At 47.2% G+C, this 27,222-nt stretch overlaps 1 protein-coding gene across 1 annotated transcript in view; it reads left to right on the plus strand.

Annotated features, from left to right (window-relative positions):
* The window catches only part of SLC25A48 (solute carrier family 25 member 48), a gene marked incomplete at its 3' end in the record, with an annotated part of 37,136 nt that extends 11,357 nt beyond the window's left edge, over nucleotides 1-25,779 (plus strand). The window contains exons 4-7 of the mRNA XM_084252563.1: nucleotides 1,891-2,149; nucleotides 17,663-17,920; nucleotides 20,170-20,303; nucleotides 25,657-25,779. Coding sequence (XP_084108689.1) covers nucleotides 1,891-2,149; nucleotides 17,663-17,920; nucleotides 20,170-20,303; nucleotides 25,657-25,779 — 774 coding nt within the window. The remainder of the gene's footprint in view (nucleotides 1-1,890; nucleotides 2,150-17,662; nucleotides 17,921-20,169; nucleotides 20,304-25,656) is intronic.
* Nucleotides 25,780-27,222: the final 1,443 nt, after the last annotated feature.

Here is a 27,222-nt window from a genome sequence, read left to right on the forward strand (position 1 = left end):
ATCACTTTGGTTCAGTTGCCCCTCTCCTGTCATACCACACCTCAAACATTACATGTCACCTAAACTTACCCCTGGCACCTAGGATGATGTCCCTGGGGAAAAAAAACTGGTTTTGTGTAACTGACTCTCTGGAGAAAATCAGAGGAATTTAGAACCACAGTGTGGAAAATTCCTGCAAAAACAGGGTGTCTGGTCAGTTTCTCAAAACCCAATGTGTGGCCCATGAACCATGTGCTCACAGGCGTCCCTTTATCAGTGAGCAGTGAGAACTGGGGCTTCTGGTTCCAGATGCCCGGAGCTGGCTTGCACCACAGGTCACGCGAGATGAAGACAAGGTTTTTCCTTTCAAAGTTGGATTGCAATCTTGTAGAAGACACATCAAAAAAAATGCTCTTCTTGAGAATTAGCAAATTAGCTTTCAGGAGACTTCCTAAGACCCCTCTTTGGGGGATTTAAAGTAATTTTTAAAATTCAGAATGAAGTGAATTGTTGAGTAAAGAAACGGTCAAGACCATCCTGTGGCAGCCAAAAGCTTTTCCTGGAATTACTAGAAATGTGACCTTACGACTGACCTCTGTGTCCACCAGGCTCCCTCGTAGCGGATGCCCTGGGACTCAGGAATCTCCTGCCTGCTCCAGGAGCTTCTCCTGAGATGAAGTGTCAGAGTGCTGTTTGTACTCTCCGGATGAGGGCCTTTAAAATCAGAGTGAGCACTGTGAACCTAGCACTAGCTGTTCTCAGTGATCTGCAACTCCTCAGTGCCTTGAAAAGCAGCCGTTGGGTCTCCTTTTTGGCACACACGCCGTAGTGCCTGCCAGCCACTGTGCTAGCCCCAGGGCTCCTGCCAGCACCAAGGGTGTTCCTCGGGGACAGAGCAGCTCAGGGTCAAGCTTCATCCCAATATAGCTGAGGAAGAGCCCAAGCAGGGTATGTGTGAGTGTGTGTGAGTGTGTGTGTGTGTGTGTGTGTGTGTGGTCCCTTTATCAGTGAGCCTCTAGCAAACAGGGTGCACATGCTTAGGTCTGGATGAGCAGATTTGCATGCAACCTGGAGTTTGTATGACAGCTTCCTGATACTTTTCCATCTCAGACACGGGGCTGGAACACATGTGCTACTCTGGCTCCTCCAAAGGCCTATAGAATTTTCTAGCTTTCACTGGAGCATACGTGATGCTGAGAATGCAGTCAAAAAAGGCTGACCTCAGCCTTCTGTATCCTGTGTATGAACAGAAGCCTTTTCCTCTGCCTGCTGGACATACCCCTCTCCTATAGTCAGCCAGGAGACACCCTGGGATACCCATCTACAGCGCGCCTCAGGGTGGGTTCTTCGCCTCTAAGTTTAGCTCATTGTATTTTAATTGCCTGTCAGTTTGTCCAGGTCCTCTCCCCCTTTCCCTGCCTCAGACTGTGAGCCCAGTAGTAGCGGGGAGAATTCCTTCCTTATGCTTGTCCGCCAGGGCCTGCCACATGGCAAGTGTTTGGGCACGCTTTTGTTTGAGGGGCAAAAGAAGAGGGTGTCTGCGGTGCTTGACAAGCCCACACCCTGCGGGCTCCACAGGCTCACCCTCAGCCACAGCGTGAAGGCTTCCCAGCCCCCGAGCACTATACTGTGAGGGCGAGGACAGCTCCCGCTCAGCCGGCACTGCCCAGGGAGCAAGCCCACTCTCCTCCGGGCCAGAATGCCCGGCCCTCACAGTTCCCCTCTCCTCCCACATGACAGTCGTGTTGTGTTCAGAGGCATATTGGCTTATCTTTTCTGCAGACATCACAAGGGGGGGTCTGGGCTCTAACTTTTACAGGGGGCAGCTGGGGTGGGCTGGGTGGGGTGGGGTCGGCTCCCTTCTTGTGCACAGCCCGGCCCTCATGCTGCCTCCACTGGGTTTCCCCACAGGTGTTTGGCTTCTTCAAGGGCATGTCCTTCCCCCTTGCCAGCATCGCTGTCTACAACTCAGTGGTGTTTGGGGTCTTCAGTAACACAAAGAGGTTCCTCAGCCAGCACCACAGCAGGGAGCCTGAGGCCAATTCAGCCCGTGCGCTGTCTGACCTGATCCTGGCCAGCTCGGTGGCCGGTCTGGTCTCTGTCGGGCTGGGCACGCCTGTGGACCTAATCAAGATCCGACTGCAGATGCAAACACAGCCATTTCGGGGAGGTAAGAGGCCAAGGCCGGGGCCCCTGTCCTGGTCTCCCGGTCTGAGACACAGCTGTCAGCATACTTTTTGCTGAGCGGGGTGTCTGCGTTGTCACATAATAGCCTGTGGTTATTATAATGTTGTCCATAGTAGTAACTGTCATTGGCTCAGTACTTACTTGATGCTGGGTCCCTGCAAGGACTCCGTATGTGGTCTCATAGCTCATCCTTGACTATTCTGTAAGGCAGGGGTGGTTATTACTGTTACTTCACAGTTGAGAAAACTGAGGTTCCCTCAGGTTAAGATACTTCATCAAGGACACACAATTAATGACTGGTCAATGATGACCTGTGACATAATTTGCGACACCCAGTGCAAAATGAAAATGTGGGGTTTCTTGTTCAAAAACTAGGGATTTAAAAAGGGCATCAGTAGAACATTAAATCAAAGAAAGGCTCTGGTGTCTCAAACCCACATCTGTCTTACTCCAAAGCACGGACTCCAAGCATGCCTGCCGCATACCCAACAGTAGGGGAATGGGGGGGCTGTATCTGGACTGGCTCCAGGCATGAAGGAGCCCCTTTTCTACCTCACCCCACTGCTCCTTGCCCTTGGCATTGGCCTTGAACTCCACTTCTCAGTGTGCCATGTAGCCACTCCTGCCCCTATGCTGTGAAGGAAAGGAAGATTCTACCTCTTTTCCTTTCAATAAAGGCAAATATATGATCCGGATAGCACTGGCAGTGCAGTAGAAAGTACCATCTCTAGCGGAAAGACAAACCTAGGGTCTGAAAAGTCACATTTCAATAGCCTGTGGTTTGGTTCTTGGAATGCTTCTTCTTTAGTCTCCTTTTCTGAGGGATGGACTTACATGTATATGGGGGAGGGGATGCGGCCAGCCTGAATACCAAGGGAGATGTGAAAGCCTTTCCAGACAAATCAGTCAGTGAGCTTCCTTGACAACGTTAGCTTCCATCCTCTCTTGGCCTCATCCGCCCCCACCTTCCCTGCAGAAAGTGCTAGAATGGTGACCAACTTGACAGGCTAAAACATGAGCTACATGGAGTCCAGAGGCAAGTGAAAACCTTTGGAGACTGGAGGGAAGAGGGAGACAGTCAATGAATGGCCAAACCCAAAGGCCCCAAAAATGACTGTGCAGGAACTAGCCAATTTTAGGGAGCCAAGCAGTCACCATTGGCAGCTGCCAAAGTTAAGTGTTCTTCATGGGCCTGTTGTCGTTAAGTGCCACGTGTGCACCTTTTCATTTAATCCATGACAGTGTGAGGCTGGTGTGGCTAGTAGCCTTGTTCATTTACCCAACGCACAATAGTTATGCACCTGCTGTGTGCCAGAAAACTGTTCTTTTGGGAGGGCTTTTGATGAAAAGCTAAGGGAGAATCCTACAGGTATCATTTCTCAGGCCTGTGAAGTTTTAACTCATGAGCACCTGGGCCCACAGGCTTAGCTGAAGGTGCAGAAAAGACAATTTACTCCAGAGAGTGGAGGGAAGGTACAAACCAAGATGGCAGAGTTCACCTTATCTGTGCCGTCAAACCTCTGATCTGTGCTAAGCAGAGGGGGCACAGTGCTGGGGTTGAGTAGCCTGCACTTACTTAGCCCTTATCATGTGCCAGGCCCTGTACTAAGAGCTTCATCTATGTGTGGTCTTCACACCAACCCAATTCCAATACATTTATGAAGGCGAGGCTGAGGCACAGAGAAGGTCTGTAACCTGCCTTAGGACACCTGCCTGAGGTCATCATAGCTGGTGGAGCTGATCTAGGAACTCAGGTAGTCTGGCTCAGCTCCCAATGGGGCTGCTTCTGCCTTAGGACTTTATAGAAGCTGAAACCTTGGCACCTTTCCTAACACTTGAGCCTTTGCACAATATCATCATGCACAAAACCAGCTTCAAATTTTAAGGGTGGAATTGAGCTGGGAGCCAGTCTCCAAAATGACATTGTTCAAGTAAGTGGCACGGCTAGTGGTGCCAAGGGAAGGTTCCAGTTCTATGGCTTGGGGCAGCTACTCTGCACAGTCCACTCTTCCTTGCCTCTTACCCCAGCTGCTTGGGGGGAAGTTTTTGGTGATTACAGATGTTAGGGAGAATCAGTTACTGGGGAGGCAGGCAAAGGATCACCAGGCAGTACTTTCTGCCAAGAATCTTTCCAGAGAAATGAGAAAGGATGTAGTTTTCTTTTTCTTCTTCCTGAGATAGAGCTAGAGGTTCTAAGATAGAGGTAGAAAAACAAAGATTCATTGGAACCACAATGAATCTGACATCAATGAGCAGAGGTGTCTGAAATATGTACCCTTTTTCATTTTTCTTGACACCCACAGCCCTCCTAACCTATATTTCATTTTTCCTCTTTTTTTTGTAGATTTATTTCTTTATACAAGAACAGGGTACAGGCCAGATGTGCGGGAGGGTGAGAACATTCACCAAGACAGAGCAGGGAGCAGAACAGGCAGACTAACAAAATACACTGCTGAGGGGAGCCATGGGTGAGACAGGAGAGGTCTGCCGTGCCATGTGGGACCCTCGGCGGCTGGCTGGGATTGAACCGGCACTGCAGAGGCTGCAGACAGCTCCACAGCACGGCGCTCAATCACCTGCACCACTAGGGGAGGCCCCATTTTTCCTCTTTTGCTTGAAATGTGAACACAGCACATATCTCACTTTCCGTGTCACTCCCTTATTAAAAAAGCAGTAACTCAAGCACATGTGTCAGCTTTGGCATCTGGGAGGCATTGGGAAGTGGTGGGCATGATGGCAGCTGGGCCCATGTCCTGTCTGAGGGGTGACTATGTTGCCTGTTCTAGCTGACTATTGCCATTGAGCCTAAATCTACTGAATTTTAAAAAAAAAAACAGAAAGCTGGATTTTTCTTTGGGGTCTTTCTATTGGAAAATGTCACATAATTCAATTAAAACGGAAAGCAAGCACAGACAAACACCATACCATGCAGCCCAAAGCAATATATGGTTGATTGTGGGACTGGGGTTGGTTATAAGCTGTGGTCTCTGCTCTGGGTCAGGCCCAATCTGCATGGTGACTTGCTGAGATCATTTTCAGGCAGTCCCAGGCCAGGCTTGTGGGATTGTTCATGCCTTTAGCTTTATCTCAGAGTTACCAGTCCTCTTTCTGGATGGTGACGAGGGACCATAGAGACTGCCCACATAGCCATATGGCAAAGGTCAGGTTGAGGTGCAACTTGCAAATATAGAGCCAGTGAGTTCACCCTGACTGTCCATTAATGGTGGCCCATAGTTGAAACTGTATGTGACATAAAATATTGAGTGTAGAAGGAGAAAATACCCATCTACCCCAATACAGTCACTGTTAACACACTCACATGTTTCCTTTTCTTTTTCTATATACAAGATTAAATCTTTTAAGAGGTTGCACTATGTTATAGAGATAATTTCATATCTTTTTTTTTAAAGATTTATTTATTCATACAAGAACCAGGGTACAGGCAAGATGCGCAGGAGGGTGAGAGGATTTGCCAGAGACAGAGCGGGAAATAGAACAGGCAGACTGACGAAATACACTGTTGAGGGGAGCAGCGGGCCAGACTGCAGAGATCTACTCGCCGTGTGGGTTACTCCAAGGCCGGTGGGGATCGAACCGGCACTGCAGAGGCTGTGGACAGCTTCACAGCGCTGCGCTCAACCGCCTGCGCCACCAGGGAGGCCCCATATCTGGTTTTAAATTGAATTTTATAAGAGAAACTATTCCATTCCATGTTATTAAAATAGCATAAACATGAATAAAGTAGGTAGATAATATTTAAAATAGATGTACAATATTCCACCAAAACACACACATGTTGAGAGGGGTGATGTAGTGTGGTAATAATTTAGTTTCTGGAGTTAAGCTACCTGCTCCACCAGAGCCAGGAAACTTTAGACAACAAACCTAAAATGGCCAAAGTCTCAGTTTACTCTTCTGCAAAGTAGGGCTAACAATAGTAACTGTCTCATAACTAGGATAAAAGGGGATCAAGTATTATATACATGAAGAACTTAGCAAAATATCTGGCATGTGGAAAACACAAAATCAGTGTCAGCTATAATATTAGTCAACTCAAGATTTCCCAATTTTCCTACTAATGCATATTTAGATTGTTTACTAGGTTACAGTTTAGGTTGTTTTCCTACTTTAAAAATTGTGATGTGATCAGCAAAGTTTTTCACAAAGAGTTGCCTTCATTTAGGGTTATTTCCCTAAATGTGTGGGCTCTTTGATTCATGAGCGGGTCATTTTTAAGATTCTTGGTACATATTGTGCAATTGTTATACAGCAATGTTTTACCAAATTACCTCACAGTTGCTGAAGTTTAAAGGGAATTTCCATTTGGCACTAACTCTCGTTGCATACTAAACAAGTTATTGCTCATGAAAGCTCTTCCAACTTGGCAGGCGGGGAGGAACTGGCCTGAGTTCAGGGGGGTGTACCCTTGATAGTAAGGCACTTGTGAAAAATCCCTCCCTCTTAAAAGTTATCAGTTCCCTTTGTGTGGCATGAACCTCACTGGGTACCCTGCTGGGCCTGAGCTGAAAGCCAGGACTACGTCTCAGAGGCCAATAGTTCCTCTGCTGCCTGGGCCAAGTCACATCCTGGTGGCCAGTGGTCAATGACATTCACTCCTCCCCCATCTGAGAGCTTTCAAGTCTGTGTTTTCACTAAGAGCCTAATTAACATGCAGATCACAAAGCCCTTGACACCACAGGAGGCCAGAGTTTGGGGGGCAGAAGGAAGATTGGGCATTAACTCTGTGCTGACCATCCTAGTAATTTCACCAGGTCCAGCTGGAGGCAGAGGGCTGAGTGTTTGAAGTTACTCTTTGACTGATTCATGCACAAGCACTTCCTGAGCCCTTGCTCAGAGTCAAAGGAAATCAGAGGTAGCTGATACATAGTTCCTGCCTTCAGGGAGCATGCAGTCTGGTAGGAATCAAATGTGTAGCAGAATGAGAAGGGCCAGTGGAAGGCTCTGGAACCTCAAACTCTGCATCTGTAAATTAGGAAGGTACCAGAGAGGAAGTGACCATCGATGAGGTCTTTGAACACTGGCTAGGACTAGGAGGTGGAGACATGGGGATGGAGAGGTATTTCAAATGGAGGGAACAGTAAAAGTCAATGTCAGCGAAAGGCAGCCAGTGGCAGGTTAAGGCACACATACAAGGTGGGGATGGGTGGTTCTGAAGATGCAGAATGAGTTGTGAAGAGCTGGGATTTCATAGTAGAGGATTGTTTAGATGCTACTCTACAGGCAGTGAAGTGTTTTGGATGCCAGAACAATCCTGTGCAATGAGAACATGGATCTGGCCTTGGGAAGGGATGAAAGGGGGTGGGAATGGTGATGACAGGGAGACTGACGTGGAGATTGCTGCCACAAGCCAGGTGAAAGGCCGGGGATGCCTGAGCCAGGGTAGTGGGCATGGAAACAGAGGACAGTGGTAGATTGAAGAGGCAAGGATGATGGAAAATCAGTGGGGCAAGCAGGAGAGAGAGAATGTGAGCCAGGATTTTGAGCAGAGTGACTATGAAGAAGGTACGACCTCCCATATGGGGAATTACATGACAAATGAAGTGACACTGAGCAGGTGATCTACCAATGCTATTGTCACTGCTGCGATTTTGGAACCTGGCTGGTGCTTAGGCTGGAGGCAGGCTTGAGCGAGAACCAGCAGAGTTTGGCTTGGGTCATGTGGTTGTATGTGAGCATTGTATGTGGAAGGTCAGGGCTGAGGTATGGACAGCTGTGTGACTTAGAAGTGACACTTGACATCATGATATTAGATGCAGATGGCAAGGTGAGCTGTGAAAGGGTAGACAGGGATAAATGTTAACTGAGCAAAGGAGCTGGGGAGGAGCAGAGAGCCATGACACTAACACACACCCATTGTCATGGCACGTCTACAAAACACCCTCTGCTGGCGTTTCTGTTATTTCTGTTATTTTACAGGTGGGTTGCTGGACTAAGGTCCAGTTTGTGTAGTTTGTTGATGCTCATACAGCTGATATTGATGAGGCAGGACTTTGTCCCAGGCCATCCAACTCCGCAGCCCCTGGAAACTGAGTCCTGAGAAATGGTGAAGTGGAGAGATAGGGTGAAGTTGGGCTGACAATGGGACAAAGGGATGGAGAAGGAAAAAGCCTTTCTTTTCCAACCTGGGAAAGAGAAATGAAGGAAAAATTTCAGAGAGAACTTTGAGGCCGAAAGGAGACTTTAGTCTCCCCACCTGCAGGGCTTGCATCTGAAGGCCCGGCTCTACCACATTCAAAATAACCTGAATTAATAAAGACAACAGTGTGTGGCCAGGATTTGAGAAGTTTCTAGTTCTGGACATGCCAAGAGGAGACAAGATAGGCTGGATGGGAAGAGCAGGCAGAGGAAGAACAGCAAGGTCATCAACCAAGGGCCAGAACACAAGAATGACTGAGCCTCAGAGTCTTCACACGAAGAAAGTAAGGCAGAACCATCTCTCTGGTTTCCCTTAATCTTCAGAAATGTCTGGCTGGGAAGATAACCAACTGTTCCTGAGAAGTGATGAAAATACCAGTTTTTCTCTGGTAACATAGTTTTATTGCTACCATAAACACATGTGCCTGCCAATAAAAATACTCTCTCCAGGCAGGTTGGCCTTGGGGAGGAACAGCCTTCTGATACAGCAGATTTTCTAAGATTTTCCTGGTGTAGGGCAGGAATTATTGATGCTAATCTCCCTCAAGGGACACACATTACTCCTTTCAATAATTAAGGAAGGTAGGAGGATGGGAATCCTTAAAGTATGACAAAGTACATAAAAAACATAGAGACAAGTAAGGACTATATATTCTGGGCCACCTTCTCAAGTAGAGTGCTAGTAGGCTAATAGGAAGTAAGGGCTGGAGCAATGGCAGCCCAAACGTAGAGGGAGGTTTGCAAAGAGGCCAGGCATACAGTCATGTAATTCAAGAGTAGTCTTTGAGTTCTGTGCATTTTGACTAGTGTTTTTCAAACTGTGGTCCCATTTAGCTACCAGAGATTCTTGAAGGTGCACATAATATATCATGTGATTATGCAAATTATACATACATTGGTGATACATTCATTTGTTCTTTGAATAAGGGAAAAGAGCAAGCATTGTCTGTTTTCTGGACTTGATGCCAATATTGATAGTTCTTGGCTATGTATGGGCATCCATAATCTCCCACAGCAGGTTTGACAGCAAGCCACAGTTGCCTGAGGTTGGCAGGTCCAAGGCTTCCAGAATCTGGAGTCCCATCAGGACAGGGTAATAAAAATAGGAATGATAACTATTTGCCCAGAGTAAAGTATATTTGTACAATGTACATTTTAATAAAGTACATTTGTCAACATTCAAGCTTAATTTTCACAAAATCCAAATGAGCTGGGGAAGCTCTTATTCTTCCCTTTTTGTAGCTGATAACGAAACTGAGGACCAGTGAGGTTGAGTCTTTTGCACCCAATTGTACAGTAAATAGAAACTGAGCAGCAACGTAAATCCTGGCTGCTCCTCATCCAAGGCTTTTTCTGCTAAACCATGTGCCTATTGTGAACTTCTCAGACCATGAAGAAACTGTTGAAATCTTTGGAAACAGGAACTGGGGAAGAATTGCACAGTTGATCATGGGGAAGTGAGCTGAGGGGTACACCAGCCTGCTCTAACCAAAGTACAGAGGTTACACCCAGGCTATCTGCTGGAGTATGCAGATCCATTAGTGGAGATTTCCACAGCATCTCAGAGCAGTGCAGTCACAGGGACCAGGATTTGGAAGTTTCTTTCAGTATCTACAGCCTCTGGCACAGGGGCCAGGCAGCGCTAAGGCTTGGCTGAATGCCATGGATAGGAGGTGAAATTTTGGGAGGCTCTAATGCTGAGAATTGCCCCATCAGATGCCCAAGTGTTCTTTGAATGGATACCAAAGCACATAGGGGCTCAGTGTCAGGCACATGTCACCTCTGGGACAGGTGACACTGTGGAGTTCTTGTCATCACAAAACTCACTGCATCTGGCAGGGCAAAACAATATGCTCAGTAAACAAGACAGACTGGAATAGGAGGCATGGCCTCTGGGGGCTCCCAGCATTTTTTAAAAGTGCCTTTTTAGTATATAAAATGGGATTCAACCCTGAGAATAGCAGCTGTACTGCAAGTGTCAGTACATGAAGAACACACAGATGTTAAGAAACTGTCATGGGGACCTCCCCGGTGGCGCAGCGGGTTGAGTACAGTGCTGTGAAGCTGCCCGCAGCCTCTGCAGAGTGGGTTTGATTCCCAGCCAGCCAGTGAGAATCCCACATGGCGCGGCAGACCTCTCCTGTCTCTCCTGCTACTCCCCTCTGCAGCATATTTCAGTCAGTCTGCCTGTTCTGCTCCCCACTCTGTCTCTGGTGAATCTCTCACCCTCCCGTGCCTCTGGACTGTACCCCAGCTATCGTATAACTAAAAAATAAAACTTAAAAAAAAAGCTGTCATGGATTCCTAGTGTAGTCAAGTTGATTTTTATCATATTTCCCATAATCTACTCATAAAAGAAAAAAGATCTTACAAGTATATGTGAAATATTTTAGAAATTCTATTGATCTATAATGTTTATGGATTTGGGGATTCCTTGAAATGGCTCCACATTCCCAAATTCCACTTGAGAGCCTGCACATCTCTTACTGGGGACCAGCAAGCTTCATTTATGGATGGCTGATTTTCAAGAATTTCTAAAGAAAAGTGCCCTCTTGAGAAACGGTGTTGTGTCCCCATCACACACGGGAGGTCCAGCGAGTGGTCAGACCCTTGTATTCCTGTGAGCTCCTTGCCTCAGTGGAACAATGACCAACCATTGTGCTCATTGAACTCTCCTGTTTCCAAAGTCTTGGCACATTGAAGAGACTGAGTAGCATTGTTTGAGAAAGGGGAAGAAATGGAACTTATATTTGTGTGTGAGAATGGCACCAAAGCATGCTGTGGCTAGGTCCCTGGGTTCTGAGCAGAAGGGTAATAGTGACAGATCTATGGAGACCCCAGCATGTTTCTGGGCTGGTTCAGTCTTTTTTTTTTTTTAATAAATTTTATTGTTATATTCCCCATACAATTGCAGCCTCCCCATTCTGACCCCAATCCCTCCCCTCCCTCCCCCGCCCCCCTAAAAGTGTCTCTGGTTCATAGTTTTTTGTTGATTTTGATTTTCACTTTCTTATAGTTATTCATTTTCCTGGTCCCTTATTTAAGTTTTCTAGATTCCTGCTATGAGTGAGACCATCCGGTATTTTTCTTTTTCTTTTTGGCTTATTTCGCTGAGCATGGTCCCTTCCAGTGTCATCCATGTTGCTGCAAATTGCATGTGCTTATCTTTTTTGAATGCTGAGTAATATTCCATGGTATATATGTACCACATCTTCTTGATCCAGTCATCTATTTTTGGGCATTTGGGTTGTTTCCAAAGCTTAGCTATTGTAAACAGTGCTGCTATAAACATAGGGGTGCAGGTGTTCTTTGGAATTGATGTTTCTGTGTCCTTTGGGTAAATACCTAGGAGTGGAATTGCTGGATCATATGGAAGCTCTATGTTTAGTAGGTCCAGAAATCTCCATACGGCTTTCCACAGTGGTTGGACCAGTTTGCACTCCCACCAACAGTGCAGAAGAGTTCCTTTTTCTCCACACCCTCGCCAACATTTGTTGTTGCTAGTTTTTTTAATATGTGCCATTCTCACTGGTGTAAGATGGTATCTCATGGTAGTTTTGATTTGCATTTCCCTGATGACAAGTGATGTTGAACATTTTTTCATATGCCTGTTGGCCATTTGCATTTCCTCTTCAGAGAAGTTTCTTTTAAGCTCTTCTGCCCATTTTTTGACTGGATTATTTTCTTTGTTGTTGTTGATTCTCATCAGCTCTTTGCAGATTTTTGTGATCAGTCCTTTATCATTAGTGTTGGGTGCAAAAATGTTCTCCCAGTTGGTGGGGTTTCTCTTTGTTTTTGTTATTGTCTCTTTTGCTGTGCAAAAGCTCTTTAATTTGATGTAGTCCCAGCTGTATATCTTTGCCTTCACTATCACTGCTTTGGGTGATGTGTCTGTAAAGATGTCTTTGATGTGCAAATCACGTAGTGTTTCGCCTATATTTCCTTCTATATATTTTATGGTTTCAGGTCTTATGTCTAGTTCTTTAATCCATTTTGAGTTGATTTTTGTGTATGGTGTGAGGTGGTGGTCAAGCTTCATTCTTTTGCATGTAGCGACCCAGTTTTCTGGGCTGGTTCAGTCTTTATGAGGTGGAATGACTCTCCCCCGCTAAAATCTGGCTACATGAGTACCCGTTAGGACTCGACAACCTGGAAACCCCCTCCCTTGCAGGGGTGCCTGCCTTCCGAGGGTCTTCCTGGCCCAGGCAGGAAGCCAGCAATGCACCAGGCACTGGTGCAGAGCAGTGGAGCCAAACAGCCTCAGCAAGCATTCTGAGGAGACCTGGCAGGAACCCAGCTGGACAAGGGAGGGTCCTAGAAGAAGGGTCTTCTTATACTGTGAGTACTTTCCCCTGCTCCCAGGAGAAGTCAGGCGTGGGGCAAAGGTGGGGGCTGATTCTATTACTTTGAACATCCTGTTGGTTTTGGTAGAGAGGGCTTAAGTTGATCCCAACTGAATTTTGGAAAACAAAGAAAACCACAGGCATCCTGGGTGTTTGGGATATATAGTCCATGTCTATCATAGTGAAAGGCAAAAGGCGTTTGTTTTAGAGGGGACAGCAGAAAAAAAAAATGGTCATGAATGGCAAAGCACTAATGATTAGAAATGATCAAAATTTGATTCATAATGTAATTCTCATTTTAAAAAGTTTAATTAGAGAAACAGTACATTTCATCTAGAAGAAAATATACCTGATGTGTATCCCTTCATGCGCATGTGTATAGCCCCAAGCTCAGGCCCTGGAAGTTCATGACTCTCAGCTCAGACTGAGAGTCAGTGGCGTACTGACCCAGCTCCTCACCTTTGTCCTCAGATTCCTTGCACACACCACCTGCAAGTCCACAGAGTTCAGTTATATAAGAGCTACTAGCCAGCACCCTCCCAAGTTAGTTTTTAAGGGTCACCAAATTTTGGATTCCATAAACTAAAATTGATCCACTGCTAGAGTTACCAAGAATTCTTTTTTTTTTTTTTGAAGATTTATTTATTTATACAAGCACTGGGTACAGTCAGAAGCACAGGAGGGTGAGAGAATTCACCAGAGCCAGAGCGGGGAACAGAACAGGCAGACTGACAAAGTACACTGCTGAGGGAAGCAGCGGGTACGGCAGGAGAGGTCTGTTGCGCCATGTGGGACCCTCGCCCGTGGCCAGGGATCAAACTGGTGCTGCAGAGGCTGCGGGAAGCTTTGCAGCCCAGCGCTCAACTGCTGCACCATCAGGGGAGGTCCAGAATTACCAAGAATTCTGATTCATTAGTTGAGACTCCAGGTCCACCCCTTCCTTGCCCAAGCAGAGCATCTCATGATTTGAGCAACTGACAGGAATTTCTGGTGTTTTTGGCTTGCATTGTCCATCCCAATATTGCAGTGCAGAAGGACCAGTGACAAGCACTAAAGGAAAGATTTGGTTCTCAATACGTGGCCCCTCACTGATAGCGCAAAGCTCTATTTTCCTTTTAATATTAAAGATCTAACTGGTTTCATTAAGTGATACATGAATCACGCAGCAACCCATTTAGCAAGTAGAGGAGAGCGCCTGTCATAGAGTCCAAAGCAGGAGAGGGTGTGTAGGCTGGGAATCGTTGGTCTCAGAGTGGACTGTGACCGAAATAGCTTGCTTCAAGTACAGACGTCACTTTCTCAATAGGACACGGTTATTCACTGTCAAAGCTTTCCGACTATGCATACAGGGGCTGTTCCTTTTGTCAATAGCAACTTATACCTCAATGAAAAAGCAGACTAATGAAAACAAGAAGGCCGAAGGAGGAAGGACCAAGGGCTCTTGACAGTGAGTGATTATCTTCCTGGAAAAAAGTAAGTTTTAAGAACTGGAAGAAGGTTCTGCCAAGAATGTATGATCTCATTGTACTAACTAGGAAACATCAAACCCCAAGTGAGGAAGGTATTATTAATAAGAAGGAAGTCACTGTACTCTTAAAAAAATGTCAATGTCTTAGCAAACAAAGAAAGATTGAGGAAATGCTCCAGCTTAAAGGCAGTTAAAGAGACCTTATAACTAAATGCTATACCAGGTCTGTGACTGGATCCTGTTCCAGGGGCAGGCAGTGAGGGGTGTAGGGGAAGGTGTGAATAGGAAGGAGATACTACAAAGGGCATTATTAGGTTGAGTGTAGATTGTACATCAGTTAAAGTCTCATCAGTGTACTTTATGAAATGATAATCATGCCATGGTATATAAGGCAGTTCCACTCAAGAAATACAACTGAAGTCTTTAGAAGTTAAGGACCCTTTTGTATTGTTCGTGTGCAAAAAAAAAATATGTGTATACGTGCACAAAAATTCCCTGCTGCTTACCTTGGGGGAAAAAAAAAAAAGACAAGTACAGGTTTGGTTCTGGTTTGGCTCTTGTTGGCAAGGCCAGTTCAAGGTTTGGCAAATGTTTTTTGAATATCAGCACCTCCAAACAAGGAAGCTTTTATCAGACATACTCCCTCTATCAGTAACTGCTGAAAGCCACATAGCTGATTCATCCAGACCTTGACTCCAGGTCAAGTCACTGTTACCTGGAGATGAAGGTGGCCCAGGCCAAGTTTATGCTTTAGGACAATGGCATCTGCTCAGTTTAACTGCACTCATATGTTTGAGCAAGACAAACATGTGAGTTTGGGAGGGAGGAAAACCATAAAACAAACAAGGTAAAATGTTAGCAATAGTAAATTTGGGTAAAGGACCTCTAGGGGTATTCTTTGTGTAATATTCTGTTTAAATTTTTTTTTAATTATTTGCAAATAAGAATGTGGGGTGTTTGTTTGTTTTTTTTTGTGCTGGGGATGAGGCCGATGGAAGGAGCTCCAAGGATTTCATAGTTAAACTTGTACACCGAATTCACTGAACAGCCAGTTCAGAGTCGTGTTAGTGATGGCAGTCTCCATGACAATTATATTGCTTTAATAGTCATAAATGGATCATTCTCAAGCAATAAAGGCTAGATTGCTTGTTTGAAACCTGGTAGGAAGCCAGTGAATTTCCTTATTGCGCACCTTAGGTTTTCTGTTGACGAAGCCAGTCAGAGGGTGGACAAGTAATTTTCCAGCATCTGCATCTCCAAACAAGCAGAATGTTATCAGGACACCCTCCTTCAACCAGTGACTCCTGAAAGTCACATCCTACACAGAGCTGAAAACCTTGAAAACCTTGACTTCTGGCTTAGACCACTGTTATTTGGCCAAGTCTTTATGTTGAAACAATCGCCTCTATTTTGTCTAATGCCCCAAATTTCCCTGCATGATCCCGGGGGATAAATAAGTGTCCAGTGACCTCTCGGTGGACTTTCAAAGGCCACAGTATCTCATCTTGCTCTGAGCTCAGGAGACTCTTCTCCCAACGTTGCCTCCACCCTGCTTGCTTTCTGTGGGATCTGCTGCAGTGGTGAATGGGACTCTGCCTCCTACACATGCTGCTGTTGGCCAAATGTGGACAGCAGTGGTTACACACTCCCCACACATACACAAAAATACAGGATGAGTTTGCTCAAACATACTTCCTAGGTGCATAGAAGCCTCTTTGATCTTACCTACTTCTGGGCTGACTAAGAGTGCAGGCTGTTCTTTAATCTCAGATCTCCAGTTTGGACTGTGGAATCATGAATGCAATGTTTTATCCTAACTTTTCATGGTAAAGATGGGACCATAGGGGGCACTTAGAAGTTCATCTGTAGGGCCTCCCTGGTGGTGCAGGCAGTTGAGTGCCATACTGTGGGGCTGTCTGCAGCCTCTGTAGTGTGGGTTTGATCCTGGCCGGCAGGCGAGAATCCCACATGGTGCAGCAGACCTCTCCTGCCTTGCCCACTGCTCCCCTCAGCAGTGTATTTTGTCAGTCTGCCTGTTCTGTTCCCCACTCTGTCTCCAGTGAATCCTCTCACCTCCCATGCATCTGGCCTGTACCCTGGTTCTTGTATAAATAAATCCTTTAAAAAAAAGGAAGTTCACTATAGAATGAAAGTGGCCTGCCTCTCTGCCAGTGTGTGTAAAACCACCAGGATGCTGTCAACAGGGAGTTATACCCAGGTAGCCACATGAGCACACAGGCCCAGGCAAAGCTTCTTTATCCTCTCCCTTTCCTGATCATGACAGGTTAGTTCTTCAAGAAGAGAAAGTCAAGAATAAGAGTCTGCTTTATCTATGCTGCAACTGAAATTCTGACCACTGGGCAAAGCCGTGCTCCAGGGTTCTTAGCAGAGGAGATGGGCATCAGAGAGAGAGACTGTGGTGGGGTTGGGGCAGAGCCAGGCAGGAGAATTGAAGGAGAGAAAGTTGCTGCTTGCTGGCACAGCTCTAAAAGAAACTGGAGACATAACAACCAGTGATCTGCCAGCAGAGACACACAAGCAACTTTGCACCCTCGGATTCCAGGGCCTAAGGGTGCTACCCTACAGCTGCTTTGGGGGCACAAAACTTCCAGCCCAGGGCTGGAAGTGAGTCAGTGCACAGTTCTTCAACCATCAGGTCCTGCACCCAATTCATGCCAATCACCTCATCTCTGTAATAATCTGTAGTAACTCATAATACCTAATGTTCATGGCGTGGGAACGAGCATTCTGTTACTTTACTTATACTACTCTCTTTAAATTTTTAAAAAATATTTTCCAGCTTTGTTAAAATATAATATTCTGTAAGTTAAAGGTTTATGATGTGATGATTTAATATATGTGTGCATCATGAAATAAGTTCAGTTAACACATCTTTCACCTCTCACGGTTGCCATTTTCATTTTTGTGTGTGATGAGAACTTTTTAAGAGCTACTCTCTTATTAGCAACTTTCAAGTATACAGTATGGTATTGACTTGACCTCTTTTTAAAAGTAAGGAAACAAAACTGGGAATTAGAGTCAGGACAGTGTGGGTTCAACTCTCATATGCTTCTAACACACTGTGCACAAGAACACAGACACACACACACACACACACACACACACACGGTAGAAGTGGCTTTTCCAGCCTCTGCTTCCAAGAAAGAGCTTGGTATGTCTTGTTAGATTTGAGCCTGAGTGTTCTGCACTCACATCTGCTTAAAAAGACATCATGATGATTAAGCAGAATACTCTGGGCATTGTAAGGCAACTGGTACATTATCACCCTGCTAGGATTTTCTCCAATCTGGCTGCAGATGCTGGATGCTGGCAGGGGTTCCCTGCTGGGACTTCAGAATCCCAGTGTGAGCTGCCAAAAAGGTCAAGTTTGGTAAAAAAAAAAAAAAAAAAAAAAACCGATGGGTCACGTGAGCAGGAACTGTCAATGAACTGGGCTGCCTCCCGTGCTAAAGAATGGCCAGTTTACTGTCCCTGAGTAACCTGCTATCTTCTCCCCCTGCCTTTGCAGCCAAGGTTGGTTTGAAGCCCATGGCAGCAGCCCTTGGGGAACAGCCAGCCTACCAGGGGCCTGTGCACTGCATTGCAACCATTGTGCGCACTGAGGGTCTGTTGGGAATGTATCGGGGCGCCGGCGCCATGCTGCTGAGGGATGTCCCAGGCTATTGCCTCTACTTCATCCCTTATGTGTTCCTGAATGAGTGGATCACACCCGAGGCCTGCGCAGGCCCCAGCCCCTGTGCCGTGTGGCTGGCAGGCGGCATGGCAGGTAAGTGCGGCAGCAGCTTATCCCCGTCTGTGTGGCCACTGTAGTGGGACAACTGTGGAGCCTACCAGGCCCTTCTCAGCCCCAGGGATGACAGGATTCATCCACCAATTCCTGGTTAAGTACCTACCATGTGCCAGACCTAAGCAGGCAGAGGAAAGGCTAGGAATGGGGAATGGTCCCCCTTCTTTCTCGTATTCCCTTCCCTCTGGAGCCGTGGGGATAGCAAGTCCCTATTTGCATTCATTCAACTTTCAGTCAGAGGTATATCTGGAGCACTTACCCTGTGTCAGGTATTACTGAGCTTTGAAAAGGAAACCTGTTATCACGTTTACCTTTTTGAATGTTGGCACACAGCGTATCTTTCTAGTGTGAGGATTTCATGAGCTCCATAAGCTAGAAATCAATTTCCCTGTTTTGCAGATGAGAAAATGCAGGATCAGAGAAGTGGAGTCACATAGCTAGTGTACACAGGGAGAGAACCAAGCTCAAATATACACTTAGTCATTTCCTGGCCATGAACTGGTTACTTAGCCTGTGAAGTCAGCCCCATGCTGCATCCCCATTGCATTTAGAGTAAAAGTCAATGTCTTCACAATGGTTATCAAGGCCCTCTGTGATCTGGCTGCCTGTAGCCTTCTAACTTCATTTTCTACTCCTGTTCCCTTTCTTGCCCTGCTCTAGCTGCACTGGTCTCTGCTGCTTATTTGGGCCTGGCTCTTCCCACCGCAGGGCCTTTGCACTTGCTGTTCTTACCACTTAGATTTAATATTATATCAATACAAGTCATTGGGGACTTTGACAAGACCCATTTGGGTGGAGAGAAGCATGGGAATTTGATTGAAATGGGATCAAGAGATAATGGGATGAAAGAAGTTAGGGAGTCCAGATACTTACAACCCTTCTGAGGGATTTTTCTGTGCTTTCATGGGGAAGAGAGAAACGCAAGTATAGCCAGAGGGGTTAAGGAGTCAAGAGAGGATTGCTTTTTAAGAAGACTGATCCCATGGCATCTTTGATGCTGACAGGAAAGATCCACTGGAGAGAAGAAAATTGTCATTCCTCCTTCTTATCATCACAATTAACCACACTTGAAATTCAGCTAACATGTTACCAGGCCCATGGCTTAGCCAACAAAGTGTTCTCACTGCGTCCCCATGTGTCTGAGGACTTGCCCATACCTGGCTCCTGATAGGTGTCCCCTAAGTGTTTTGGTTGAGAAAGGAAACAAGGCCCCATCTGCTCTTACTTCTGGTGAGCAGGTGTTTCTGGCCGGTAAACTTCTTTCTTTAATATCCTTGCCCACAGACTGAGGGGTAGGAGAGTGTGCCAGGTCAGCACCTGCGCCAATTCCAGGGAAAGTGGCCCATTATCCTGGCAGCGGGCAACAGGCAGGGCAGGGCTACAGGGGCTCCCAGGGAGCCAGGGGCAGGAGGTTTCAGGGGGGAGGGGGGAGGGCAGGCAGCCTGGTTGGGCAGGGTGCCCCGTGCAGGGTGAGTCTCTTTTGGGAACAATGATAAAACCTTGCAAACAACTGCCCTGGACTTTGGCATCTGTTTGTTTTTCTCTCCCGAGGAATGTGCCAATTTCTATGTTTACACAATAATCTGGTTATTATTGGCTGAGCACAAAAGCGCTAAAACAAGGGCACCTGAGCTTATCCAACGTGGGTGACCCAGTGGTGTGGTTCTAAGGCTTCCATTTCACTTATTTGGAAAAGATGAGAGATTTTTGAAGATGTGGCCTGCTCTTCCCTGCAGTCCCCAGACTGGGCTCTTCCTGAGGGAGCAGCTTGGGTGCAAGTGTGGTGAGAGTAAATCCTGCCTCCAGGAACCTTTAGCCTCAGGCCTCATCCTAGTCTCTCTGCTGGTTGCCCCAGAAAGGCTGCAAAGTACTGGTGGGGGCCTATCCCTGTTTCTCCAATAAAATTTGCTCAGGACCCCTTCCACGTATGAGGCACTGGCTATGCAGCTGGCACTCCTCTGAGTCACATGCCTTGGTCTGTTCATCCTCACAGCAGCCCCATGAAGGCAGCTACAGCTGCTCTTTTTTACAAATGAAAGGCCCAAGACCTAAGGAAGTCAGGATACTTTTGCACAGACAAGGGAGGATCAGGAACAGTCTTTACATGCCTTGCCCCTGAGTGCTTTCTGCTTTTCCAGCGACTTACAGAGTGGAAATCCCCAGGAAGCCAGGTGTCCTCTAGATCCCAGCCAGCCAGCCCTGACATCTGTTTGTCTCTCTCTTTACAGGAGCAATTTCTTGGGCGGCATCAACTCCTATGGATGTCATGAAAAGTCGACTCCAAGCTGACGGGGTTTATTTAAACAAATACAAAGGCGTCCTGGACTGTATCTCCCAGAGTTACCAAAAGGAAGGTCTTAAAGTAAGCCCCCCAGAGATCGTGCGGGGTCAGTGTCAGTCCCTGGAAGGTGGGTCAGACACCTGAGGGAATAGAAAACCAAGCTTCTTGTGGTTAGCTTTTATCAAGCAGCGATGGGAGACTCTCGCGCTGTGCTGGTGGACAACATGGGTGCGCGCCGCCTCACAGGTTCACAGGGGCCTGATAGCCTGCTCCCGAGATCACGTTTGTACCTGGCTGAGCAAGGACCTGGAACCATATCTGCCTGTCGCCAAAGCTTGCCTTCTTGTCAAGATAGGCTGAGTTCCTGCCTCCTCCCCGTGGACAGTCCCAGAGCCGCCTTGACCCCTTCCTGTCCCTCAGTTATCACAGCTCACTTGTTTCAGCTTCCTGACCTGTCTTCTGCTCTCCCATCCCACCCTAGTCTACAGCCCATCACCTCTGGTCTCAGCCACTGAGGCAGCCTCCAACCTAGCCTGTGGCCTTCTCCTTCTCTTCCCTGCTCTTCTGAAACACAAGCCCCTTCCTGCCTCTAACCTATACCAGCACGTGGCCAGATTCCTGTGTGCAGTGTGCAAGGTCCTTAACAAATGCATCCCTATCTGCCCCATGATACCCCCTGCTCTCTTCGGTGACACCAGCATCCCAACCCTTCCATGTAAGGGACCCTGGCTTTCTTGGCCTGGCTCAAAAGAGTTGGCCAAGAGGGCCTGGGGCCGCTCACAGTCTACTGCAGAGTCCACAGCCACTGCTGGGGTCCATCCATCTGTTGCCTGATGCACAGGTGGCTGAGGCTCCCCTCGAGTCCAATCCCTTGGCATATGACGCTGGATCTCCCAACCCCCTCAGAGGTGCTTTATTCATGAATGGATGCCTCTTTTTGTGCTGAGATAGAGACAAAACAAGGGACGTCTTATGCTGCCACGATCTAATGTCACTCCTCCCCCTGGGTTTCCTTTTATGGAGACTATTTCTTCCTGCAGCTCCAAGTTACTGTCCAGTGTCATTTCATTTCAGCTTCAGGACTCCTTTGAGCATCCCGGCAGCGTAGGTCTTGTTTATCTGGGCATGTCTTCATTTTCCCTTCACCCTTGAGGGCTAGTTTATCTGCACATAGGATTCTTCACTTTCTCCAGGGGGAAAGGGGTAGCATCAGTGGGGAGAAGTGAGGTGACAATGGCCTTCCTCCTCTTTTCACCTGTGTAATCAGCAACAGCAATCAGTGATCAGAACACAGATCTCCAGTATTTTGAGGACAGGGTCACTTTCATCATCCTGACTCCCACAGTTGTTCTAGGAACATGGGCCCAGCTGCCTGCCACAGGGCCAGGGCCAGTGGGTGGGTAGCTGCTCTGTGCTAAGAGCTAAAATGGACAGAAATTAATCACAATTTACTCTCTACACCTGCCTCTGGAAATTGCAAATCTTTGGTAAACTCCAGAATTCCAAATTAGCCACCTCACATAGATTCTGCCAGGGTAATTGTTGTCCAGGTAAAGGGAAGGAGAGAAATGAGAGAGATTTTCTACTCTGCCATCTTTCTAGAATTCTCACCTCAATTGTCTTTTTTTTTTTTTTTTTAGCAGAAGTGCAGTTTACAGAGAGACATAATATAAGAGAGATTTGAACAGGACATTGTGTTTTTATTTGAGATATTTTGATCTATCTCCAAAAATGTTTATATTTCATGAATATACAAAATCTGTAGGGGCAAGATACATTGTTGATATTAAGTCTGTAAAAAATGACCATACACTATAAAAAAAACTAAGTCTTAGAAGGCAACTGAGGCCAGACAATTGATTTCTTAACCTCATAGCAGTTGGTCCATAGTTTCTATTCAGAGACAGGTTTTAAGTCCAGATAGAAATATTCAGCTCAATTAACCACCTCACTCACTGAGGTTTAAGTTTTTGAACTTTTAATTAGTTAAAAAATAGTATATAAACATAGGAAGCTTCAGAAACTTATAAGTACATGGCCTAAATTTCCCTGCTGTGGTCTCCACAGTAATCACTGTTGTGATTTTCTTGTGATATGTAACAAAAATACCCATAGCTTGTGCAGCCATTTATTGTGTATGTACATTTATGTATGAGAGTAACATGGGGGGGGGGAAAGTCCCACACAGCCCTGGGGAACTAGGTCCTCTTATAGTCAGATTCCCAGCAGCAGCAGGAGGAGAAAGAGGAAGAACTTTTCCCAAGGCCCAAGGGATGGCTCCAGTCCCAGTTGGCTTGGGCAGTGGCTCTCTGTAGTACCCATTCCCAGACAGTGTTTATGCAGCTCACTGAGGTGGGGTACAAAACCCCAAGCCACCTGTGCCCATTTTCCTTTGGAATAACTCAGTGAGTAAAGAATGGGAGAGGACTAAAATGATGATGAGTGAATTTTAGTAGCTATTTGTAATCCACTTAATGATTGCCAGTAAAGTGGCCATGATGAGGGGAAATTAGAAGTCCATGGACTTAGGTGCAATCCCAAGTCACAACAAAAGGGCCTGGTAGTTTGGGGTCCGTTCTGTGCCTGCTGTGAGGATCGTCTTGGGCCATGGCTCCTGGAAAGTTAGCATCTGAAATAAGTTCCCTACTTTTTACTCAAAGCAATCACTGGAGAAGGGACTTGGTGTCCTTGAGCACCACAGATGACTCACGAGGGGTTTATGATAGTGGGATGGGATTGGGCAATTCCAAGGAGAAACGAGAGATGATTTTTTGTAGGTGGACCAACTTCCTGAGTCACTGGGGCTGGTTGTTCTTAGTTTCTGCCACTTGGGGGTCTGCAGCCTGCCCTCCGCTTCTGGAATCCCCCACTTCCACAAGCACCACAAAAGTCTTTCACCTTAGAGACTGTTTGTTCCTTTTTCACATCAAGAAGTTCATCCATCTATTCATTCACTCACCCATCCATCCAACCACCCACCCATCCTCCATTGATTCACTTAATAAGAGTTATAGCGGGTCCTCTAAGCCAAGCACAGTGACCTCTCACTACCCCGATTGGGATCGTTAGTGGGAGGACAGGCAAGTCAAGATTGCAGGACAGTCTGAGAGGTGCTATGGCACAGATACTGAGTGCACAAAAGGCTGTGGCTTACAATTCAACAAGGTGGCCATGGGGGTACTGCCAGAGGGTGTTGGGTGCATTCCAGCAGAGGACCAAGGAGGGAGCGAGCCAGCTCATAGGGGAATGACATGTCGTGGTCTCCCTATAGTGTCAGCTTTAGCCTCCCCGGAGAAAATTCAGGGCCAGAGCTCAGGGTTCTGCAGGCCAAGAAAGGGTTTGGACTGGACCCAGGCAGTGGGGAAGCACTGAAACTTCATGAGGAGTGACTCTGTCTGGGGGTTTTGTGTTCTGAAAGCTCTGGGCCTGGAGGGGCCGGGCAGGTAAGGAGTCACAGGTCTGCACTGTATTTGCCGCCTTTGTCATCACAGAGCAGGCCACTGCTGCTGGCGGGGTAATGTGTGTCTGTCTGAAGTGTCCACAGCTCCTGTAGAGCCTGGCACTGTGGGGAAGGAGACTCAGACTCCATGCTGGGGCCTGTCTGACTCAGCCTCACAGAGTCAAGCCCAGGTTCTCAGGGAGCTTCTGTGGGCACCCACCATGGAACTTCCCTCTTGGAGCCTGACCCAGTTCCTTGTTATTCAGTCATTCTGGGTGAGCCCTTGGAATTTCAGAAAGGTTAGCCTTTAGAGAGGAGTGTTAATATTACAAGGATCCCACTTGCCCCCCTGCCTGACTTGCTGCAGGCTTGGCCTGAGCCACTGGCTCACCTCTGATGATCCAACCACCCACCCCCACTGAGGCTAGGGCTGCCCCAAGTTCACCAGGGTCCTTCTCTGCCCTCCCTAACCAACCTGCATCTCTCAGGCTGCCACACAGAGCCAAGAAGCAAGCTCCTCTCCTCTCCTGAAAGAAGGTCACCGGGCATCCTGGCAAGTGATAGCGGTGGCCAATACCCGCCCTGACAGCACCAGTGCCTGACCACCATGGAAACGGGAAAATGCCACAGGCTAGATTTCTACTTTCTTAAAATGATAGGACTGGTTCTATTTCATGAAGTTAGTATTTCTATTTCATACAGAATCAGGTAGCAACTTCAGCCCTTCCAGCTGACAGTTTTCAGTCATTTATGCCTCCATAGGGATTTGCCTGTAGCTGTTGTCATTTCCTAGAACAGAGAGCCTATGTCTGGTTTCATTATGCTCTAAGTTATATTGTAATTTTTCCAAAATGGGGCTTATCTCCTCTAGTAGATTTTACACTGTGCAAGGGCTGAAACCACATCACTTTGATCAGTGTCTACCCAGCACCAGGCAGGTAGATTCAGGGAGAAAGGGAAGCCTCTTATCATATTCTCCAGGGAGGGAAGAAAAGTACAGGCTCCTGGAGTCTTAAAGGTTGAGATTAGCAGCTCGTCACTATACCTGCCTCAGCACAGACGGCGAGGATGAGGTCGAGGGCTGCTCTGTGTAAAGTGATGGCCGTTGGTAACTAGGATGCCGATGATGGCTGTCAGCTGTCAGTGAGTCTGGGGATGTGGCAGCACTGTGAGTGCTTTGGCAGTATCCTCTCACTGGTCCCCATGGCTGTCACTGGCCAGGATGCCCGGTGACCTTCCTTAGGAGAGCAGAGGAGCCTGCATCTTGGTGCTGCGTGGCAGCCTGGGAGATGCAGCTTGGTTGGGGAGAGACGAGAAGAGCCTTGGTGAGCTTGGGGGCAGTCCTAGCCCCAGTAGGGGTGGACGGTTTGAGTGACAGACAAAATTACTGATCGGGTCAGTAATCTATTCTCCCCATTTTACACTAGGGAAAATTTAGTTCCAGAAACTTTGCCATTTGTCCAAGTGACATGACACTGAACGGCAAAGCTGTCCCTCAACTCCATGTCTGCAGTAGTAAGCATGACCTGAGCTCTCCCCAACTCTGCCCCTTGGGGCGTCCTCTGGAGCACCTCTCACAATGCCTTGTCTTGCCTGGGTGTCCTCTCTACTGTTGCGGAGTGAGTGCAATGATGAGCTCAGAGTGCCAGCTCCCTAAGAATCGTGTGAGGGCGTGGGGGTGTGTGTGCGTGTGCATGTGCATGTACGTAAGAGAGAGCAGCAATTAAGTGAGAGTTCATGGTGATCCTGGGGCTCAGCAGTTTCCCAGTAGCTTTTAGAGTATGTGTACCAGGCCTGGGAGGACAAGTGCTTTTGGGTGTGAATGGGGCATACAGGTAGCTGGTTGTGGTCTGCACAGCCCTTTGGGATCTGCGGGGTCCAGCCTGGAACAGGGGGTCTGAGTGGGCAGCCCCACCAGCCCTTACTTTGCCCTTCAATGCTGGCCCCACAGAAGGTGCAGTTCAGTCCCGCATGATAACCTGCCTCCTGTGGAAGGTGTTTTTCAGGGGCATCGCCGTAAACACTGTCCGGGGTTTCCCTATGAGTGCAGCCATGTTCCTGGGGTACGAGCTCTCGCTGCAGGCCTTCCGCAGGGACCACGCGGTGACCAGCCCCTGAGTGCCAGGTCAGTGTGCTTCCTCCAGCTAGCTGGAGCTTGCAATTCTCTTCCTTTGTGTGCTTCTCAAATGCTGCCCTTATGTATCCCTTTCTAATCTGTGTTGTCTCTTTGAAATTGCCTCTCTTCTCACCATCAAAAAGCCCTTCAGAGGTGCCCACCTGTGACTGGTGGGAAGCTGGGCACAGAATTTACCTGTTTGTAGAAAGCTCACCCATTTGTTCTTTCATTCAACAGCTTCCACAACTGAACAGATGTGCAGTTAGCTTCACCGTCCACATTTAATGACCCACGCTCAGGAGTGAGGTCTTGAACCGGGGTGCCTACCCTTGGTCACATGTGTACATTCTCCCCTCCACTGTTCCAAACTCATGGTCCAAGAGGTACCAACAGGCTTCCAAAAGGGGACCTCCACCCTTGCCCCCTAGCTTCCGCCCCTCCCCTTTTCCTCTTTCTCATTGTAGAAAGATCACTGAGACCAGGTGATCTAAAAAAAATTTTGAGCAAAATGACTCCCTTCTTTAAATGCCCCAATGGCTCTCACTACCCTCTAGGTAAAGCGTGAGTTCTTAACAGCCTCATCCAAATCCACAGTCCTAAACATACCATCCTCTCTTGTCTTTGAGTCTTTAGTCATGCTGTTCCTGTCTGATGCCCTCTCCTTTCCCTTCTTTTTCCTTGGACCTTAGCTTCAACAACTCCTCTTTGTTATCCAGGCCCTGGTCTAGATGCCTCTTCCTCCAGGAAGCCTGCCGTGATGCCTCTGCTGGGAGGAGTTGTACCTGCTGTTGATTCTTTCCCAGAGTTCCCACTCATCCCCTACCACGTCCCTCTGCATGATAAACTGACAGCTTTTCTCACTCTCCAATTAGTGTGAAAGTCCCAGGAGAGCCCCAACTATTTTTTCATTTCTGTATGGCTGATGTCTCGCACAGAGCCTGGCACACGAATGACCACTCGGAAACATCATTGAGTGATTGAGTGGATGGACAATCATCCTCCACATGGCCTCAGTTCCTCCTCTTCTTTTTCTCCCTGTTTCTCCTTCTCTGACCTCTGCAGGGGTTATCTGCAGAGCTCAGAAGACAAGGGGCAAGTCACTAAATTATCTGGTCAGTCGGGAATCATTTCACTTTGGCCTTGGTGACTGCAGATCCTCTCAAGAAGGATGGTCTTTGTCAAGAAGGTTTAGAAAACTCCCTTCTGCCTCCCCTGCGGCAGCAGAGCCCTGCAAGAATGCACGATGGGGCCAGAGCCTACACGCAGCGGAAGGACACAATGGATCAGGCTGTGTGAGTGGGCCCAGGACAAGTCCTAGAAGCTGGCTTTATATCAAATGCTTTTAGCTTTTTACTAAACTACCCACATTCACAGCTTTCCTGGCTTTTTGCCCTCTCATAAAAGGAAAGGGGTTATAATGCATTTTGCATAATTAACTGTCTTGG

The sequence above is a fragment of the Talpa europaea genome (genome assembly GCF_964194135.1).
Source record: "Talpa europaea genome assembly, chromosome: 13".
Taxonomy (NCBI): domain Eukaryota; kingdom Metazoa; phylum Chordata; class Mammalia; order Eulipotyphla; family Talpidae; genus Talpa; species Talpa europaea.